General features: G+C 40.3%; 1 protein-coding gene across 3 annotated transcripts in view; it reads right to left on the bottom strand.

The window, feature by feature from the left end:
* The window catches only part of LOC133124252 (integrin alpha-4-like), a 44,842-nt gene that overhangs the window by 6,461 nt on the left and 15,320 nt on the right, over positions 1-23,061 (bottom strand). For all 3 annotated transcript variants that reach the window (XM_061235268.1, XM_061235269.1, XM_061235270.1), the window contains 12 exons: positions 20,666-20,774; positions 19,986-20,080; positions 19,540-19,630; positions 18,084-18,129; positions 17,308-17,462; positions 10,024-10,178; positions 4,632-4,781; positions 3,403-3,479; positions 2,212-2,362; positions 1,993-2,091; positions 1,650-1,726; positions 385-474 (listed from right to left, as the gene is read on the bottom strand). In XM_061235268.1, the coding sequence (XP_061091252.1) occupies positions 385-474; positions 1,650-1,726; positions 1,993-2,091; positions 2,212-2,362; positions 3,403-3,479; positions 4,632-4,781; positions 10,024-10,178; positions 17,308-17,462; positions 18,084-18,129; positions 19,540-19,630; positions 19,986-20,080; positions 20,666-20,774 (1,295 nt within the window). The remainder of the gene's footprint in view (positions 1-384; positions 475-1,649; positions 1,727-1,992; positions 2,092-2,211; positions 2,363-3,402; positions 3,480-4,631; positions 4,782-10,023; positions 10,179-17,307; positions 17,463-18,083; positions 18,130-19,539; positions 19,631-19,985; positions 20,081-20,665; positions 20,775-23,061) is intronic.

Raw genomic sequence — 23,061 nt, 5'->3', positions numbered from 1 at the left:
AATGAGTTTCTATGAGTCGAATTTAAATGAACATGGACAAGAAGCTCAGAATGATAAGCTTTTAATCACAAAATCTCTCAAAAGAAAATATAAGCATACCAAAGTTTACCCAAGATCGCATATGGTCTGAAAATCCTTTTCAATTGTCGAAAGATTTCTTGGAAAAGGATTTTCAGACCATATGAGATCACTGGTCATGAATTTGTAGGAAAGGAAAGCATAAAATGGTGTTCATGATAAACTGTGTAATTCACTGAATAATGAACTATTTCTCTAATAGCCATAACTTACTGCCTGCACAATCCATTCAACATATTTTCTTGCACAAAAGGACTCACAAATAAGACATTTAACAGCCATATTCCTTCAGGATAAACAGCTTACCCGTGGACAGTAAGGTTGACACCATATCTCAAAGGCAACATCAGTCTGGCAAAGTTATCATGGAGAAGGTCTTCATTTTCAGAACTCTGACTGAGAATAATAACATTCATCAAAAGTAAAAATCAACTCAACTGTGTACCTCAGTGTTAAGTGTTTATAATTATGCAAGAAATCAAAAAAGAATACAAAAATAAAGAATTGTGGTCAATATGACAACATGAACATACATAGCTGTAGCAGAATTAACAAAAATGAACACAAATAATTAATTGATGGTATCTGCAGACCTCTAATGGCCTAGCTCACTGAAATGTAAAATGGCATTGTGTGGCAGGTGGGGCTCGGTTTGCGGGAAGGAAGGCAGGGCTTTCCGAGGACCACCCCTACTGGTTAAGTAGACATACACCTGGGCTACATGAGAAATGAGTCCAGGCAGTGAAATGCGTGCTCTTTCCTGCAGTAGGCGCCTGAGACTGGGGAACCATGAGTGAGCTGTGTATGAGAGAGAGCTGGGGCGGAAAGCCACAGAGCTGACAAACTATGACTGGAAGCTGCAGAGTGAAAGCTACAATTTCATGTTGGTAGTCGTTATTATTTTAGTTCACTGTTTGACCCCAATCCCGGGAGGTTGACGGACAAAGACCTTTATTTATTTATTTATAGTTTATAGCTCGCTCTCTCTCACTCTCTCTTTCTCTCTCCTCCTTCCCTCCAGGGGTGTGTCACGGCATGCAACACATTGTTTCTTCATTTGTTTAACATACAGGGCTCATCTCTCAGATACCCCCAAAAAGTATTTTGTCTCCCAGCAAGCAGAAACAGAAGTTGGCTGTCACCGAACATGGACCATGTCTGCTGATACTCACCCTCATCACTGAAGTAGTTACTAGCTGCTAAGTTACAAATATTAGCCTGACTTTATCTGACCTTAAGATGTCACATCTCCATTCAGTGTGACTTATGTAATGGAAGTATGTATATAAAAAAAAGTTAGCTGACATTCATTCAGACCTTCAACGTAAGATTTTAAGTAATCTCTGAAGCAGCATAAACCTCTTTCCCACTAAATACAGCTTGCTTGGGAACATTTGTCTTGGATATCATTTTGCACAAAAGTAAAAGGAACAGCAACACTCAAAGGAAAGTTTTCAGCAATAATAGAATTGTGGCAAATAAAGAAGGTCTAAAATGTGGTTCACATTGCTGACCCTTGAACTGGTTGCTTTAGTGAGAGATTGAACCCGCAAGGGGAGGACAGTATTTACCAGGTAGTGTTGACTGTAATATTGAGGTCTCCTGCATTACTGCTCTGGTTGACATCCAGCAGAAAACTGATAGTGTGCTAAAGGCAGTGAGAAATTCACAATTAGAGTGACATTATTATTACAGACAAAGATATCTTTTAAAGGAGATGAAAATCATGGCCTTTCTAAATGAACTATTGCTACATTTTTGTTTGCAAACCTCGGAACCATGAATGCAATTTCCAAAATAGAATGGTTAACCGATTTCAGACAAAAGGCACAGTTCTTGTAAACAATGTAGAAACTTCACAGCAATATGCATGGTCACTGCAGCAATATTTGTGCATGTAAACCTGTATTATACCTTTTCCAGAGAGTTAATAAAAAGATTCCCCACACTGCAGTTCAACCCTGTGTAGGCTTCGCCTTCCTTGGTGATTTCACAGCTCACATACTTCATTGCCTGAAATCACACCGGTATCTTCAGTTGGATGACTCAGCATGCAAGTCAGTGTATGAAGCAAACAAACATCTAGTTGAGGACAGCCTTCTGTCTGAGCATCTTTTATGGCGTGTACTTTACCGCATCGAGGACTTTGATAAAGAACAGGCTGCTGGGGAACCTTAGGTAAATCCTGGGGAGGAAGGCATCATCCCCGCTGTTGATCAGAGTCACGTTCAGCATGACAGTCTTCTTCTCCCCCAGCGCAAAGTACTGCATGTTTTTGTAGGACCTAAGGGAGAATTCGAATGAGCTGTAACATTTTTTGAAAAGAGAAATTGTTTTAGAAGATTTAGGTCGTGGAAAGACAAATGCTTGGATCTCTTTCCAAAGCTGCTTGAGACCTGAGCGGACACAGTGGAGAATGGATGTCTCTGTCAGACACAGACATGACTATATCATTTCCGGGCTGTCTAGCAGAGCATTTGTCACAGATCACCTCAGGGAGTAAAACTGGCATCTGGACAGAATACAGAGGGTAAGAAACGACAGTCGATCAAAGTAAAACTGTGGAAAGGCAATAGAACAAATTTTTGGGGGGGAATTTCATCAAATTTAAAAGACCAAGATAAAGGCAGCACTCTGCTGAAAGTGCTTTTTAGAGGGATGGTGGGCCTGTGTTTATTCAGCTCAAAACACCAGGTGTGTATCGGAGTATGACATGCAAATAAACACATGCATGAACGTGCGCACACATACTGTATATTCTGATTTATAGGCAATCCCACCACTGCCAGAAGGTACGCGAGTCTCCCGGAATTTGTCACCAGCTCCCTGACTGAGTGGGCATAAATCTCCTGCAAATTAGCAATCTGCACCATAGTGCAGAGTTCAGAAGTTCAGAAGTTCAGAAACACGTAATATCCTGTCGCGGATTGACAAATAGAAGCAGATTAAGGAAATCGAAAAGTGTGGGGGAATCCTCCAGCTTGCCTACTTTGTCGGGGAAACTCCATCTGTACTTTCAATTCATATAATTTAACTTTTGACAAGTCATGTGTGTATTTATATGCTAAAAAATAAAATCTGTGATAAAAAAAAAACACTCAACAAATAACCGTCTTTTTCAATGATTAAAAGAGAGGAAGTAGGGCTCCAGAAATCATTTGCCACACATGCAGGTTGGACAGCTAGACTGCACATGAGCCCAAGCTATGTAATTAGTTCCAACGGTAAGGCTGTTGGTGGGGTGCCAGTGTTAACTGGAAGAGAGGTGACCAGTACTGACCAGAGGAAACCCCACAGATGGAAAATGGAAGAGACGGGACTTACTGGGGCAGCACCAGGCTTGCAGAAACCTGCAGATTTGTTGAACAGTTGACCCACGCACAGTATCGGGCAAATTCTGTCTGTGGGAAAGGAGACAAAGCAAACTATTATACAGTACATGTTATGATTAGAGGCACCAATTTCTCTGCTTGATTTTCTGCATATACTTCAATCCTCTGAGAGGTCAATATCCTTTCTGTCAAGCCAGATATCAAATGTTTTCTGTTTGTTTCTGTTAGTTTTAAACCTTTGAAACCATTTGAAACACTCATATGATAAATCAAAACAGTTATTATAACATCCAACTTACTATAGTACAGAAATGATTACATAAATATATGGAGTATCAATAAGTGTCTGCTGCAGAGGGACCCTTTGGGACCTAGGGTGATTTTTATATTTTTTCACTAATCTCAGTTTTACAGAAATAAGTGGTACACTTTCTGTTCTTTTGGCTCTCTACTCAAGCACATTGGAATTAAAATGAACCAAGAAAGATGAGGTTACATTGTTGAGGGTGTATACATCAATATTAGGTGATCCGTGTAGGAATTACATCCTTTTTAATACATAATCCCCTAAAAAATGTTTACAGTTTGGATAGTTGGCTTCTCAGCTGTTTCTGAATAGTAAGGTGTATTCAACCACTTCCTTAGTGCAGGTATAAGAAAGCTTTCAGTATCTAGAACTGTAGAATCTCTCCCCACCTTCAAGCGCAAACTGAAGACGCACCTCTTCAAGCAGCACCTCTCCCCGTCCCTCCCTACCTCCCTGTGAACCTTAATTGTTGTCTTTGTGATTTACTTTGTGTATCGGTATTTTTAGTTGGCTAGGTAAGCAGTGTTCGGATAGTTAAGTTTGGTCACTTTTACTTTGTTTATTTGTTTATTTGTTTGTTTAAAAAAATTAATAAAAAATGTGGGCCCTGGTCCTTATCTTTGTTGTACAGGTAGCAGTTGAAATTGTACTTCCCTCTAGGGTCTTTCAGCGCACTTATCCCTGGTTATGGGTATGCACTTTGTTGTACGTCGCTCTGGATAAGAGCGTCTGCCAAATGCCATTAATGTAATGTAATGTAAATTAATGTAGACTTGAGTCTGTTATTGCCATTTGTCAACATGAAGACTAGACATAGACCATGCATGGCAAGATGTGAGATTGCAATGGCAATACTAACTTTCATTAGCTTCTGCTCAGGTAAACCATGAAACATGAAGCTGTGTGAAGCATACCTGGTTGGCAACCTGGTTACTGTTCCCCTTCCTCTGCTGGACTGGTTTGAGGGGGGGGAAACTTCCAGAAACATCCTTAGGAACACTGTGCTCTCCCAGCTCATATTTCATCTCAAACAGGATTGGGGTGAATATGTCTCGAACATCTCGCTGTATGGGGAGGAGAAAAAAACTTGTTTAAACAGAAACAGTATTCGTTTAAAGATCTTAAAAACCCTGTATAAAATATACACACCCATATTGGATGAACAGTCATTTTATACATAGTCAATCCAACTGGCTGCTCAGCTGTTTCTTGGCCATCTGCATGTCTTTGCATCATTAGTTCATGCACCTGGTACTTTTACATTTAACTATATTTATCCAATGGTTTAGTTGCATACTCAATTCTGATTGGTTGGATGGTGTGCATTATTTTTCATTTAAAGCCCGGCTATGAAGTAGCTCTGGCAAAAGTAAAATTGCCATTCTAAATGATTGTGCATCAATGGTCTGACTCAATGAAACACACATGGACAATGCTGTCTTTGTTTGGCTTTGCCATAGGCAATTATTATCGCTACATTGGCCATTCAAGCTCCCCTGCTATACAGTCCCTCTCACCCAACCTGTAATACTGCTTCCTGCCGTCACAGGCTTGAAATAATGATGCAATAGAAAAAAATTATGGGTAAATCATTAAATACTCTCAATGAATCATGAGCTGGATTAGATGGCACTGACTAATTATATATTTAAAACAAGGGTAAGGTAAATGGAAAAAACAGAAAAGAAAAAGTGTTGGGTCTAACCACACCAAAATATGTTACTGTGTGGCTCAATTTTGAAGGTCTTGATCAAAAGCAGCAATTCAGATTTGGAGAAAGCCTTGTTTTTGTGGTTCTCTTCTGTTTGCCAAACAAATGTTCCTGTTACCAACTTTTTGAAAAAGCTTGTGAATTTGGCAATCAGCTTGTGAATTGGTGAGAAACACTTTTACTCTAACAGACATGCTCACTCTACCTGTAAAGTCACATAGTTGGGTTTGTTGACAAGAAAGACAAAAATAATAATTTAAAAAAATAGTTACAGTAGGCTAGAAGAAAGTTGTATGAAGACATAGTGTGCATATAACATACAGTGAGCTTCATAAGACTTGGGCTCCAGCAGATTTGGACTTGGGAATGGGATGGCATAGAGGTGGCAAAGGATTTCTGAGGGGGGGGTTAAGTCAAACATATAGCCCCACACACCACCCATTAAACCACTCACAATATACTCTAATAAACTATTTTTTACACATGCAACTACCCTACACCCCTTCACCTAGCCCCCCATACCACCACCCCACTCGTTCACACACCCTACAATTAGTTTGAAATGATAATATTTACACTATTCTCAATACACTCATAAAATTACAAAATCTAAAAGCACTTTCAATCCCTTATAATTCCCCACAAACGCCAACAACAGTAACTATTATAACAATGAAACTTACAGAATAATTTTGACTGGCCCTATAACTGTAGTTACTGCCATTTTAAAACTATATTTTCTCAGAAAGGGAGAAAGATTGAAACTGGATTGTCTGATTTCAGTCATAACTCAATTTTGACCGAGGTATTTACTGTAATTTGCCTTTGTATGGCCTCTAATAGTCATATGCAATGTATGACATATTAATTCCAGCAATAGTTTGAGCCTGATAATTAAATAATGTGGCAATCTGCTGCTGCATATGAATCAGCCAATAACATTATCTGATCAATTATGACATTATATTTTCAGCTCACTAATTGTACTTGAAATTGAAATTTGTTAAAACAGTGAACTAACATACCAGGTCCAGTGGGCCCATTTGCAGGCTGCCTCTGTTTCTCCTCTTTATCTCCTTCACTTATTTCTTCTCCACTCATTTCTTCCTCCTCACCTATAATTTCCTGCCCTTCCTCTGTGGGTCCATCACCTTCCCTCTCTCTGTTCTCCTCCTGTCCTTCATCTCCCCCCCTCTCTCCATCCTGCTAAATATTTAGTTTCTTCTGGCAAGCTGGCAATATTCCTAATCTCTTCTTTTTCATAGTGTCTCTATAATGAACAGTAATAAAAATGAAACAGGATTTGTATGGGTTCAAAATTTTTTACATTTCGCATGCCATTCGCAAACTCAAGTTTATTGTATATGCACTCAGTTTTTTAGGTAGACCTGTACACCAGCTCTTTATGCAAATATCTTATTGGCCATTCAACTCAAAGCATAAAAGCATGCAGACATGGTAAAGAGGTTCAGCTGTTGTTCAGACCAAACATTAGAAGGTGGAAGAAATGTGTTCTAAGTGACTTTGACCATGGAATGATTGTTTGTGCCAAAGGAGGTGGTTTGAGTATCTCAGTAACTGCTCATTTCCTGGGATTTTCATGTACAACAGTCTCTACAGTTTACAGAGAACAGTGCAAAAAGCCTTGTTAATGAGAGAGGTCAGAGGGGAATGACCAGACTGGTTAATGCTGACAGGAAGGCGACAGAAACTGAAATAACCACACACACACAGTGGTTTGCAGAAGAGCATCTCTGAACACACAATATATTGAACCTTAAATCAGATGGGCTGCAGCAGCAGAAGACCAATAATTCTATAAATACCTAATATAGTGGTCACTGGGTGAAAAATATGTCCAAAACTTTATGGTACCCAGATATTGTGGGACTACGTCTAAAAACTGCTGTAATTTCTACATGTTAAAACCAAAGTAAAAATATCCTTAAATACTGTAAATGCTGAGAATGTGCCTTTTAGCCACATGTGAATTGTTTGTTTGCAAATCTAAAATTGTGGAATACACAATGTGTTTGTCCCAAACATTATGGAACTCATTTCCTATACTGCACCACTTTCTCAATGGATTCAACCTCAATCACCCTGCATTTTTGCCCTCTGCAATATTTTTATTTATTTTTTGCCATTTTTAGAGTTAATGGTTGAAAAGTTCTGGAGAGGGGTCTGGTAGGTCCCAAATGTCAGGGTCCACTGACTCTGGTGATGGGGACACATTCCCTTGGGCCTGAGTTGGATGGCAGAACGATGCATGACCTGCATTCCACTACAATGTTACTGCGTCCCAGTAAAAGAGCTGGACTCTGGCCACCGCTATTGGCCCTGTGGACCAGCGAAATCCTTCCAGCACTTGGTGGACACAGCTGGGCAGCACAGCTCAAAGTCAAAGCTGGGAGGCTTGCCCTTTATGGTCCTCAAGGAGGTCAAAGAGAACACACTATGCGAGCAAGGGTGTGTGCTCCAACAGATCCATACACAATGCTTTTCACTTCTGTGTGAGTATTTCATTTTATCATTTAGACAGTGGGCTTCAGAATTATTGGCACCCCTGTCTGGCAATGCACAAAAAATACTTCAAAAAATAAACAATATTATTAGTGAGATAAACTGAAAAAGCTGAAAAATACTGGACTTTATTAACGTTTCAATGGAACCAACCAAAATCAAACATTCACTTAATAAAAAATAGATTTCTCCAAAATCAAGGTTCCATAATTATTGGCACCCCTGGTTTAGTACTTGGTGCATCCACCTCTGGCAAGGATAACAGCATGAAGTCTTTTCCTGTAATGCTTGACAAGGTTAAGGAACACATTTGGAGGGATGTCTGACCATTCCTCTATGCAGATCCTCCACATTCTTGGGTCAGTTCAGCCCGCAGGTTTTCGATTGGATTGAGGTCCGGTGCCTATGATGGCCATTGCAGAACATTTTGTCAACATTTTGAGTTCCTCAGTAATCTTCTTTTTTTTTTTTTTTTTTCATTCATTGCCTGTCAGGGATACCAATAATTCTGGAGCCCACTGTACAATCAATTTTTCCTCTCAAAAGGAAATGTAATTAAAATGTACATCTAAACTGTATAACACGACAGGGAATAAAAACTGGGTTTTTTTCGGAAGTTCAGTGATATGACCTCAAAATGTCACAGCTAGCGACAGCTTCTTTCCAGCTGTTCATTTTTCCAGCTAATGGTTGCTATGAGGTAGTCTAACCACTAGAAAGCACTGAGCACCGAGCCCCCATGTCAGAACTACGAGCTTTCCAGTTGTCACAAGCAAATGTTTTGCATAGTACTCTCTAAATGTAATGAGGCAAAGTGCCCGGATGACCTTGCTTATACTGAACTAGCCAGATGATCGTGGCTATGTGGCTATACAAGAATATAAAGTATGGCTGTCAATCCATCAGAATCGAGTATTTATCCAATTCATGGTATAAATACGCATATCAACAGTAAATGACTGAATGCCGGCGAGTTTAGCGACTTTTTGAGGTTGCTAGTCCATGGGGCATGTTAATAAAATGATGAAATAAATAAATAAATAAATAAATAAATAAGTAAAGTAACTGACAAAGTGCAAGTAGGAAACCAGGTAGCTGCATTTTTATGTTCTGTAATGCACTCAAGTTGGAGACAGGTCTGAAGCACCACTCACATACTTACTAACCACATCTTCACCTTTCTCCCAGAGCAGTGAAAGAGTGAGAATAGGGGGGTTTATCTGAAGTGCCCCTCCCTATGTTTCCAGAAACTAAACTCAGTTTCACAGTTCTCACTGTGAATGAGTGAGAATGAGCTTCTATGGTAAGCCCCTTCACCATGAAACAGAGTGCAGCTTCATTAGTCATGCTTGAAAGCGGCTCCATACCTGGGTTTGTTTTTGCAAAAACAGAGCTGTGGTCAAAGTGTGATGTGGCACATGCAGAAATATCTATTTCAGTCGCCTCTGCTTGGAGACCCACACAACAAGGGCTGAGCTGTCTCCTCAGGTGTGAATGGATATACAGGCAACAGTTTGTGTGTGTGTGTGTGTGTGTGTGTGCTTGTGAGAGAGAGAGAGAGAGAGAGAGAGAGAGAGAGGAACAAGACAAGAGCAAAAGGGGAAGGAACAAGAGACTTTGTAAAGGTGACAGAAGAGATATTGATGGAGAGAGAGCCTGGTATACTTTGTCTGCATTTGCCATGTAAATTTGCAGTTGAGAATGCAGTCACCGTGCTTTAAATAATGACTTCACAAAAGAGGGGAATCATTAATTACTCTCAAAAGCCAGGTGAGATCAGGTGGCCCGAGGAGTATAAACTCACACTGTAAACCGCTGGGTATAATTTAGTCATGATTATCTCTCCTTTAGTAAATGATATGCCCTCTCTACTGCACATAATCACTTCTTTTTTTTTCTTTTTTTTTTTGCTCGTTAGGTGATACAGGATTACTCTGGATGAATTTATTCCTTATGGAAAAGTACATTGGACTGTGTCTGGTTACGGTTGATGACGCCCACACTGCATGTCGAGCGTTTTCATGGCTGCGTGTAGTCACAGTTCTCATGTGAAGCAGCAGAGGGGCACTCACCCTCATGAAGGCTCTGTGAGGGACGCAGGTCAGGCTCCCGGGCTCGGTCTCCACCCGCCCGGCTGTTGTGTTGGACGTCCCGTTCCCAGTGAAGTAGAACCTGGAGGGAAAGGCCTCCAAGTGATTCACATCCGCAGAGAGGTTGTACAGCAGTCCTGTTTGGGGAAGGAGGACAAAGGTCACAAAATATCTAACATCACTAATTAAAACAAGGGAGTGTACTGATAACACACCGTGCATGTGAAATCAAATACTTTTTCATCTAACTAGCATGCAAATGAAGTAAGCAACAAACAAGCACACACCCAGTACTGGGTCTATTGACTTTAATTAAATATCTACATATCGGAATCACAAATATTTAATAAAAGTACAAACATTAAAATGTGTCCGATATGTGTTATTTGAAAAGTGCCAAGTAACTGTATTTTGATTTTAAAAAGTGAAATATCATCCCGATTAGGGCAATGGTAATGCTCATATCACCTTATATACACTCAGTGATCATTTCATTAGGTAGACCTGGACACCAGCTTGTTAATGCTAATATTTAATCAGCCAATCATGTGGCAGCAACTAAATGCATAAAAGCATGGTCAAGAGGTTCAGCTGTTTTTCAGACCAAATGTCAGAATGGGGAAGAAATGTGATCTAAGTGACTCTTTGACCGTGGAATGATTATTGCTGCCAGACAGGGTGGTATGAGTGTCTCAGGAACTGCTGATCACCTAGGATTTTCACGCACAACAGTCTCTAGACTTTGCAGAGAATGGTGGGAAAAACAAAAAAATATCCAGAGCAGCAGTTCTGTGTGCAGAAACGCCTTGTTAATGAGAGACGTCAGAGGAGAAGGGCCAGACTGGCCAAAGCTGACAGGAAGGTGACAGTAAGGCAAATAGCCACACATTACAACAGTGGTATGCAGAAGAGCATCAACACACAATGCATCATAACTCTAACTGGATAGGCTACAGCAGTAGAAGTCTAAAAAATAAGTAATAAATACCTAATAAAGTGCACACTGAGTGTACATTATCTAGCGGTATGCTTATAGCTGTAGAAGCTGAACACCAGTTGCCAGTGTATTGCACTTTTTTGTATTGTATTTTGTATTTGTAACTGAAAGTTTCAATATTTTTTTAACTAGCATTATGACCGTGGCACTTTGTTGAGTATGATAGTTTTGTTTTGTTTTCTGTTTAAGTCACTGTCCTTCATTTGTATTTAAGCCTATCCTTTTCAGTTCTTGTTGCTTGTTCATCTTTTCCAGTTTCCAAGTCTTACCCCATTTATCCCTTCCCTCAATTCTAGCCTCCGTTTTCCTGTGTCTTCACCTTTGGGTATTCTTTTTCGGTATACGATCTGCTTACCCTGTATGTACCCATTACATTTACATTTTACATTTTAGTCATTTGGCAGATGCTTTTAATCCAAAGCGACTTACAAGTGCATAGGCTCTACCATAAGTCAGAGCATCACATCCAGAAACTAGCAAAATACACAGGAAATGCTGTTCTGAACATAGTTGCCATTAGAAGTTTTTTTTTTTTTTTTTTTTTTTTTTTGGCGGGGGTTAGACAAGGATAGGGATATCAGAAAGGAGGGGCAGGGGAAATCAGGAGGGAGGACTAAGGTAGAGTTTGAAAAGGTGGGTTTTGAGTCTGTGTCGAAATAGGGGGAAGGATTCTGCTGTTCTGACAGTGGTAGGCAAGTCATTCCACCACTGAGGAACCAGAAAGGAAACAGGCGTGAACGTGCAGCTCGACTGCCAGGTGCACGTAGAGAGGGAACCGTAAGGCGACCAGAGCTGGCAGACCGAAGTGGTGTAGCTGGGGAGTAGGGAGTGATCAGGGATTGCATGTAAGGTGGGGCAGTCCCCTTAGCAGCCTGAAATGCCAACACTAGGGCCTTGAAACGGATGCGTGCGGCAATAGGAAGCCAGTGGAGGTCAATGAGAAGCGGGGTGACATGAGCCGACCTGGGCTGACTGGTGATCAGGCGGGCTGCAGCATTCTGGACCAGCTGGAGGGGCTTGATGGCACACGCTGGGAGACCGGCTAGGAGGGAGTTGCAGTAATCCAGGCGGGAAATGACGAGCGCCTGGACTAGGAGCTGGGTGGCTTTCTCAGTCAGGAGATGACGGATACGGCGTATATTATACAGAAAGAACCTGTAGGTTCTGGCTGTGGAGGATACTTGCGGAGCCAGGGTGAGGCAGTTATCAAGAGTCACCCCAAGATTCTTTGCCGTACGGGAGGAGGAAACTACAAAGTCCATGAGAGGTCGATTGACAGAGAGGACTTAGCAGGGATGTAGAGAAGCTCAGTTTTGGCAAGGTTGAGCTTCAGGTGATGGGAAGTCATCCACGCAGAGATATCAGCCAAGCAGGCAGAGATCCGTGTGGTGATTTGGGTGTCGGGGGGGAAGGAAATGAAGAGTTGGGTGTCATCAGCGTAGGAATGATAAGAAAAGCCGTGGGAAGAGATAACAGAACCAAGAGACATGGTGTATAGCGAGAAGAGGAGAGGCCCAAGAACCGAGCCCTGTGGGACTCCAGTTCGTAGGGGTTGAGGGTCGGAGACTGAGCCCCTCCAAGTCACCTGGTAGGAGCGACCAGAGAGGTAGGAGGAAAACCAAGTGAGTGCAGAACCTGTGACACCCATCCCAGACAGCGATGAGAGCAGAATCTCATGGTTGACTGTATCGAAAGCGGCCGACAGGTCGAGGAAGATGAGGACAGAGGAGAGGGATTTTGCTTTAGCAGAGTGGAGTGCCTCAGTGACCGCGAGCAGGGCGGTTTCAGTGGAGTGGCCACTCTTGAAGCCAGACTGGTTGGGGTCATGGAGATTGTTCTGGAGAAGATAAGTGGACAGTTGGGAGCAGACCGCCCGTTCCAGAGTTTTAGCGAGAAAGGGAAGAAGAGAGACAGGCCGGTAGTTGTTCAGGGCAGAGGGGTCAAGAGTAGGTTTTTTGAGCAGGGGAGTGACTCTGGCCCTCTTCAGGGAAGAGGGCATGGTGCCGGAAGAGAGGTTTTTGGTTTTCAACCTTTTCCTATTTTTGGATTATGTTTTGGATCTGCCCTTGGTTAATAAAGCCTGCCTTACTCACACTCTCCCTGAGTGGGTTCCTCTGTCCCATGATCTGACACATTTAAAAAAAAAAATTAAAATTAAATTAAATTAAAAAATTGAAAATTTGTGGGTAAAATGATATGTTGAAACATGGGGATCTTGCATAGTTGCATTTGCGCAAGAATGATGGCTTTGTAAATTTGTGGGTAAAAATTTAGGGGACACCGTGGAGTGTTGAAACATGGGGATTCCGCATAGTTGCATTTGCGCAAGAATGATGGCTTTGTAAATTTGTGGGTAAAAATTTAGGGGAGACCGTGGAGTGTTGAAACATGGGGATTCCGCATAGTTGCATTTGCGCAAGAATGATGGCTTTGTAAATTTGTGGGTAAAAATTTAGGGGAGACCGTGGAGTGTTGAAACATGGGGATTCCGCATAGTTGCATTTGCGCAAGAATGATGGGTTTTATAATATACTTCTCATATGTGAGTGGCAGGGCAATTGTAAAACATCAAGAGTTAACAAATCTGTGTTTTAGCGCCATGAAAGTAATTTTTAACTGAATTAACTTAAAGCTTATCCCATTTATTTGTTTATTAGTGAAATTAATATATTGCAGAGCATGTCACATGTATGCTTACTAAAGACATGTTGCCTCTTAATTTTGTTAAGCTAAATAAATGCTTTCTGGATCCCATGCAATTCTTAGAGCCAGACTATACCAGCACACAACATCAGTACAGCACAGGTTGAGAAGGAACAGACTACTGTCACTGGATAAACAAATAAGCTTTGAGAAGCTTTAAGTTTGTTTCATTATTAGCCTCTAGAGTGAAAAGCCGTTTCAGGCTCAGGGGCATGAGGACTGGAGGAAACTTCAGATGGGAGATAACAGCAACTGAGGCATGTTGTGGTTTGTGGGGAGATCAGTGCGAGAGCCTTTACAGTTTTCAGTTAGCCTCTCTGTTGAGGCTAGGTTTCCCAGCACTGCACTGAAAGATACAAAGAATCCACACCGAGTGGCCATTTTTATACTGTAGTACTCTTTTTTTCAAAACCTTTGTGGGTTGAGAATTTCCAATGTTCTATGGTTCCGAGTGTACCATGCAAACTGTGCATTATGTGTCTTGGTTATTAATTATTAGACATCCAGTAATGGTGAGAAGAAGCAGTCATTAATATAATGCTTGCATGATATCAACATCTGACCATTTTGGCAAAATTCTAAATAATTATTAAATGCTTGTCATTTGATTGTTCTAACATAGTGGGCCCAATTTGGGTAACAGTATTGCAAGTGTGCCTGGACGTTAGTGGAATGCTCATGTCATTCTTCACAAAGGGTATATTTTTGGTAGGTTCATATTGTGCAATAATAATTTTGCATCAAAATGGGTCTGGTAGCTTAAATAAATGGGAGCTCTGTTGAATTAACTAAGGCTGGCAAATAGTACACATAAGAACAATAAACATATGGGGCAGACAATATTTGACTACACAATATTTGACTACATAATTCTATAGTAGTCAATTTGTCTAAAATATGCAGTTGTCAAAGATGTAAGATACATCTAAGATATAGGAATTTACGGTTTTTCAGAACTCTAGTTTCTACTGCACATTTTGAGAATTTGAGTATTTTGAACCCCTGAAGTAGCACCCCTTTTCTTAACACAACCTTTAAAATACCAAAAATAAAATGGCTACTATTTGTAAAACCCTTTTGACTACAGGCATAGTCCTGGAGTCTTCTAAAAAGGTATCCCCTTGGGGTTTGTTTTCCAAGAGGCTCAAACACTGTGGCTCAAAGATATTTTTCTCACTAAAAAGATTCTCTCCCCTTTCAAATGTCATGACAATTTCTCCATAAATTAGTATTCTGCATTGTCTAAGCTTTGTCTCGGCACTTTTCCAAAAAGGACATTTAGAGACTAAAGACGGACACATGGAAACAAAATTATATTATGGGTATTATGACGAGTAAAATACTATATTTTGCTAAGTATACAATAATATCCTGAAAAAAAGTGTTTGCACTTCCTTCAGCCTGTCACCCTCCCCCTACCTCCCTCTCCTTCAGGTCACCTCAGGTACCAACAGGTCGAGAATCAGAATAATAACTTCTACTGCTGTAGCCTATCCACTCGTAGTTATGATGCGTTGTGTGTTCAGAGATGCCCTTCTGCATACCACTGTTGTAATGTGTGGTTATTTGCGTTACTGTCACCTTCCTGTCAGCTTTGACCAGTCTGGTCATTCTCCTCTGATGTCTCTCATTAACGTGTTTCGGTCTGCAGAACTGCTGCTCACTGGATTTTTTTTTTCTCGCACCATTCTCCGAAAAATCCCAGGAAATCTGCAGTTTCTGAGATATGCAACAAACCACCCTGTCTGGCACCAACAATCATTCCATGGTCAAAGTCACTTAGATCACATTTTTTCCCCATTCTGATGGTTGAACGTTAACTGAAGCTCCTGACCCGTAGCTACATGACTGTATGCATTGCACTGCTGCCACACAATTGGCTGATGAGATAATCGCATGAATAAGTAGGTGTAATAAAGTAAAAATGTTCCTAAAGTGCTCTGTGACTGTATATACTAATATATTCATTGAGATCCATTGATTGACGTTTTTGTCAAATACCAAACCCCCATCAACAAGTCAAACACATTTCACATGCTATTTTCTATTCAAAAACAGGCTTGCTCCTTATTTATAGGCATACTGAATAACAATACAATATTTTGAGAATGTATTTAGATGCTCACATGAAAGTTACATTACTATTGTCTTATTTTTAAATAGGCTACTCTAATTTCACTGAGATGAGCACGTACTTTAAATTAACCAAGAATCACACCTCATCTCATTAAAACTGCTGGTCAAAATCTACTTTCTCAACATACACCTCATTTTCAGTGACCTACTATTTTTGGCTTCTTTTAGTTTCATATTATTCTGGTCTTTCTTGATATGTGGGAAGCATTGTAGGTTTTATCAGTAGCACCTACTATTAATATATGCTACCTAACAGGATAACAGTGACACGCTAAAATGTGTGCAACATAAAAACACATAATAAACAATCTTCTATAATCACATAGAGGCAACATGTTTAGACCGGTGCTGGTATTCTTTGAGCAAACCCACCCTTCTTGCTGGAAAATCAAGTTGAAGAAGGCCTTTCACAGAATGGAAATGTTTCCATGACTCCGTTTTATGCGTTTATATTGTTTATGTATATTTTATTTTTCTATTATCTACATTTAAGCACATTTAAACTGCTGTGAAATGGTGGGTATTGCAGACTTGCACACTCCCTTTGAGAGATTCTTTAAAGCAAACACTTCTATTATTTAACAATAGTGCTGAAGCAAAAGCCACTTTTCTATCAATGCAAAGTGAATCAATTCAGTGTAATGCTTGTATTGGGGCCTTATAAGGCATAAATGTAATAATATATGCATGAATGCATAATTGTGCTTGCTATGTACTTTAAGTTTTGTAAAGGTTCAGTTTACTGGATGGATCCACTGACTGCAAACACAAGAGCAGCAATGACATGTAAAAGCAGATAAGAGCATTGTGTCACTTAAATTGCCTGGTAAACTGAAAAAGTAGTATTGTCCACCTTTTAGTGAATAAAATAAATAAATAATAATAATAATAATAATAATAATAATAATAAATCAATAATTTTGGCTTATTTCAGGCTGAACAACAAGCCACATCTTCATCCACTAATTAGCAGGCTATCCCGACAACATAATTAGCCTGATGAGGCTTTTTGGAGTTCTATAAACGAGCATGTGGCATCTCTGCATCTCTCAGAGAAATATAGCAGACATGCCAAAACTGCCAGCTCACAATGGTCTTGAGGCAGTGGTAAAAAACAGTCAATCTGGTCAGTCATAATGAAACCAAACATCCACCACAAACTACAGATAATTTATTCCCCTTAAACCAACCTCATTTACAGCTGCACAGGAGAAATGCTACAAAAATGCCACAAAATTGTCACAATTGCCTCAATTTTCGACTGCTGCAAGTTATCTCTGAATGTTGACTGGAAAATATAGGGCCCTAAACACCACAATATAATAAATAAAAATTATTACGAGGACAGTACACAGACTGACCTGTATTAAAATCACTCTTCATCGTAGAGAATAGTGAGAATGAAGAGGGCCGTGGGTGCATTAACTAACCTATTTTTCCAGGTATCCGTCGACCCTGGACCTTGAAGCAGACATTGACGTTGATACAGACGGCCGGCTGGCCATTCTCAGAGCACAGCAGTTGGCTTCGGTTCACACTGACAGGCAGGATTACAAAGGCCTCCACAATGACCACAGCCCGTGTCCTGTCAGAGCAAAGGAGATCACAAACTATCAGGCCAGCCTGTAGTCTAGTGGTTAAGTTACCCAGGGTAGCCATGATAAGATCCACATATCCATTGGGCCCTTTAGCAAGGCCCTAAACCCCACATTGCTCTCCTGCGTAGTCTAATCAACCGTAAGTCGCTTTGGATAAGGCATAAGGTAAATTACATGTAATGTAATGTAATATCAAGGCTAGTGTTCTTTGTTACAATGACTGCTCAAGGAAATTATATTACAGAAAACCTGTTTACCTTTTTTCCCTGAAACAAGATACTTTAAAATAGTGGTCTCCAACCCTGGTCCTGGAGAGCTACAGGGTCTGCTTCTTTTCGTCGTTACTCTGCACTTAACTGTAATCAACTGCACTAATTGACCTCACCTGATTACCTGGGTCTCAACAGGGTGCTGATTTTAAGGTGAAAACAAAAACCAGCAGACCCTGTAGCTTTCCAGGACCAGGGTTGGAGACCCCTGCTTTAAAACATCATTAGGCCATATGAATAAGACTTATTTACCAAAGCAGGGTTCAGGAGCATATTCGTTTCTCAAGTCCTTATATGCATTAGCTATTATTGGTTCTCCATTCCCTGTGAAAGGCTCACCTGAGTACCACTGCTGAATCGGACAGAAAGGCCCCTACGGCAATATCTGTGGCAAAAGACACATGCATCACACTCACTTCAAATGCTTGTCAAAATGCTTACTTGCCACACACTCATGAACATTTTTAACAGTATTCGTCTCCTGTCTTGATAGATTACATTCATCACAATATGGTGGTAACTTGTTTTACTTAAAAGCAATGATCCACACAAATTGGCTGAAAACAGAAGTATGCAGTATATTGATTTTGTGTTTCATTTAGTGTGATAAAGTAAAAATCATGGTTTCAGCCTACTAGTCATATTCATGAGCTATCATGGTAGTAATGTCATTCATTGAAAATAATATATAATATAAATTATGGCTTGCGGACCTGGTAGTTGAAATGTTTCAAGTGACGTATGGGTCACATTGGGCCTTTTGAGGCAGGCAACATATCTAGCTCAAATGTGATATTTCATCTTTAACTTTATCAAGGTGATGAATAAACAGCGTATTTTAATGAACTATTATGGAGCTACACATAATTGAGTATGTCCCATGAATATTATTGGTCCATGAAGAGTTTTTATTGATCTTTCCATTGCTGCATTAGCTTTTTTGTTAGTCAGTTTGACACTAAATTGACAAATCATTTGTTTTTAACAATTATTGTTCAACACAACCTTAAATGCGCTGAATGCGCTGACATTTTAATGTAAATAGAGTGAATGCACTGTTCATTGTTTATTTAAAAATGTTGGGAATGCAAATTTACTTGTTATAATGAATATGCATTTTTTTACATTTGTATTTTACATCACATGAGTGAAAATACAACTGTTAATACAACCAGTATGTTTTGTGAAAATGGCACAAATATTCTCAGTGTGAATGTACAGAACGAAGAGTATGTATCCACAATTTTCAATGCTGAGTGTGCACAATGTAGCAATGTAAATTAACATTATTGTATTACTTCAATGAGGATAACTGGATATATGTCATGGTAAAGCATATTTTGTGAATTGATCACTATATTGTTACTAAAGGAAAATGATTGAAAATAAGTTGGGATCAATAATCAGTGTGAGGGGAAGTTTTCCACTCAGTTCATTTTCAGCTCAACAGCTGCGACTGATGACGCCATGTTCAAAATTACTGCCCAATGATCAACTTAAAGTGACCTCAGCAACCTCTTCCAACCCAGGGCAAAGCAACCAAAATGAGAAAACTATATATGTGTGATCTCCTTGAAACTGGAAATGTGGAAACTGGAAATTTTTATTTCTTATATGGTCGCCCTGCACACTATATTTCTCAAAATGCCGGCAAAAGCTTCCAGCAACTTCTCCCAGCCCAGGCGTTATCTGGCACCACAGCTCTCTTGTGGGCTGCCAGTGAAAAGCTTGTTGGGCCCAAGTTTAGCTCATGATTCATTCTCCACGATGAGAGTACACTGACAATGGGGCTCACCTGGGTAGCCATTTCCATCCACGTCGATGCCACCAGACACAGACTGACCAAACATCTTGAAGGGATTACCCAGCAAGGCCCCAGTGATGCGCTGATGGTCGCAGAGGAACAGATTGATGCAGAAAATGTTGTGACAGTGCACCAAACAAAAACCTATTTTAAAGATCCATCGATATGGAAACAAATCAAAATAAATGCACTGTCTACACATTCCTGATGATAAGATATAAATCTTTTTTCTTCTTTATGTCAGAGCACATTGAGACAGTACATTTCAGACATAGATGGCAAACAGCTTTAGGAAATTGTTCATTATTAATGTTAATTATTATTTTCTTCCAACTGTAAGTACGCAACTGTAGGAACGCGCTAGTCAGGGACTGAATAGTACATGATGGATTCTGTCCCCACATCACAAACCCCAAACATCCTTTGCTACTACATACTTGAACGTAAGTCTGAGTGATGCCATTCCTCCTCCCATTGTAGATATAAACAGCTCCTTTTAGATTGTCTTCCTGTGGTGCCCCAACTGCAACATCTGTAAGATATCAGATAAAAAATGTCCCCCTTCAAATTATTACACCCACAAGAGTCCAGCTGTTGTAGATGAGAGCAGAGAGCATACATAGGAGGAACAGCTAGGGTAGTGGTTAAGGTACTTGACTGGGACCCGCAAGGTGGTTTGATTGTACGATCCCCGGTGTAGCCAAAATAAGATCCGCACAGCCGTTGGGCCCTTGAGCAAGGCCCTTAACCCTGCATTTCTCCAGGGGAGGATTGTCTCCTGCTTAGGCTACTCTACTGTATGTCGCTCTGGATAAGAGCGTCTGCCAAATGCCATTAGTGTAATGTAATGGCTGTGAAGAACACTGCTGCTGTGTCTGCCGCAACTCAATACTGGGTCTGTATGTTTTAATATGCAGCTAGAAGCATCCTGTCACTCAGAGCACATTCTGAACAAGAAACTTGAAAATTAACATTAAGTTTGCTGGCCTGACATGGATATGAATCCACTACATCCATTAACTGCACTCACATAACACACATCCTAATCCCCAGTGTCACAAATGTACGTGGGGCATAAGAAATGGTTCAAATGTTCCTAAGATTAAGAGTAGTTTACCTGGGTAGCCATCGTCATCAATATCTCCAAGGTTTGTGATGGCTTCTCCAAACCTTGCTGCATAGGCATCACTCCCCGCCAATACAAACCCTACTTCCACAATTTTTTGCTGGAAAAAAGGATTTAGTCATTAATACAGCCATGATGATACAATTTATCTTGTCATCCAAATCTTCCTGTTCTCAGCATTGTAGGGGAAATGCAGCATATGATGATCATTTAGCATACTGTGATTCAAACAAATGTCATGAATCTAACTTTCAGGCACAGTACATTTATCCCAAGCCTGTAAACTCTGAACACAATTGAAAGTAGGGCTTCACACACCTTGAACTTAAACCTGACTCGAAGAATAATGAGATATTACGAATAATGCACATCATAATTGAGTGGCAAGAAATAACCCGAGACATTGAATTGCTAAAATTAACTGCAGCAATAAGTAGTGCTAACTTTCATGAGTTGACATATAGTGCCGTGAAATATATAGCCCCCCCCCTAAACTTAGTAAATGGTTGCAGCACCTTTTGCTGAAATAATTGCAATCACACCCTTCCTATAATTTGATATCAGTCTTCCACATCGCTGTGGATTAATTGTATTGAACTCTTTCTTGCAGAACTATTTTCATTCAGACTTAAGGTTGGTATGCAATAACAGAGGAAATCACAAAGAGTGAAAGGGGGGGAATACCTTTTCACGGCACTGTATATAAAGCAGCTTGAAAGGAGCCACGGACTACAATTCCACAGCATATGCAAACGCAAAATCTAGTGGGAAATGGAATGTCTTAGCAGATCCCAAAACTGTGATTTTCCACATTTCATATTCTAACAAATGTGACTGAAATAGCCCCAGCTTAATGTGGGCAACTGAAGTGAGATACGTGGGCATGTAATACACTGGCTGACACTTGAGATTCATGCCAGGTACTGTAACTGTGAGCTAAAACTTATTTTGGGCATACGGAAGACACAGCAAGAGACTCATCTGAATGCGAAACAACCGTTTTAAAGTTCACCTCACAGATTTTGAGAGGCTGAATGTGCATGGAGATGAATTAAAACCCATTCTAATACAAAGCACCTGCTGTGGGTGGACGTGTGCAAAAGGCAGCTGTAACCACATACACATTGGAAAAGTCAAATATGCTTTCTTTTATCAATATCAAATTGTAAGAAAAAATGTATTCGCTTTATTGATTTGATTTGAGGGGTTTTCCATAACTGTGGATAGATCACTGTTTTCACTGTGAAATTGTTCTGTATGACTTTGCTGACAATGCAAAGCTGTATATAAAGTTGTATGATACACAACAAAAACAGGAAATTCTAATATTTACATATACAGTATCAGTCAAAAGTTTGGACACACTTTGCCTTTTTCTGGATTTTTTGATTCATGTTTTATTTCCACTGTTCGTAATCAAGCAATTCATATTTTATTAGCATGACTGTGACCTATCAACATCACCAGACTCTGGATATCTTGTTCTCAGGTTGTCCTACAAGCGATACTATAACTCTTTGCATTTTAATGGATCTCTATGGGAATTGGGGGGTGGGACCACATTCGGCTGTAAATTATGCTGATACAGTATAGAACACATTTGTTGGCTAAATGGCTTTAAGTCGTCAATGGTCCGAGGTATCAAACCAGCCTCCAGACTCTGTGAGATGGGTGCGTGGGGGGTTGGACCCAAAATGCACGACTCAGAAACAGAGGTGTAATAAAGTCCCTTCAGGGCTTTATTCAGGGAATGTCCAGTGAACGTAGTCAAAAAACAGGCAATGTTCAAACACGTAAAATCCAGCCAAAACCAAAGTGCAGACGAGGGAGAAGGCAGTCTCGTAATCGGTACACCATGCAAAAAGTCCGGTAGCCAGGAAGCCAGTAGCGGGGCAGAAGTACAGGCGGACGGTAGGCAGGCTCAGGGTCGATGACGGTGCAAGAGTCAAGACTGAAGTCTGCTCCGCGGGGCAAAAGCACAAAGACAGCAGGCAAAGTCGTGGTACAGGCAGGCAATGGTCAACAAAACAGAAGTCAATAATCTTTGGTCAATAAACAGGCTTGGATCGTAACAGGTAGACAATGGCTTGACAAAAACGCTCAAAAGTGCACTGACAAACAGGGGGCAACAATTTTGCAAAGACAAGACATGGAACTGAGCTTATATGCAGGTGTAGACAGGTGCAGACAATTAGCTTGAGAGCAGCATGCGAATGGAAATCAGGTGTGGAGGATTGACAAGTTAACGAGGTAATTACTAATCTTTAGTAATAAACCTATCCTGCCCTAGCGTTAGTAAATTAGTAAATGACATGCACAAGAAAGGTAAGGTAACATGAACACATGGTTAGAATGTTAGTATTACCCAATCCTGATCTAAAGTTAGT

Source organism: Conger conger, chromosome 3 (assembly GCF_963514075.1).
Source record: "Conger conger chromosome 3, fConCon1.1, whole genome shotgun sequence".
NCBI classification, from domain to species: domain Eukaryota; kingdom Metazoa; phylum Chordata; class Actinopteri; order Anguilliformes; family Congridae; genus Conger; species Conger conger.
Note: the sequence above shows the minus strand (reverse complement) of the source record. Positions and strands in the feature narration are given on the sequence as shown.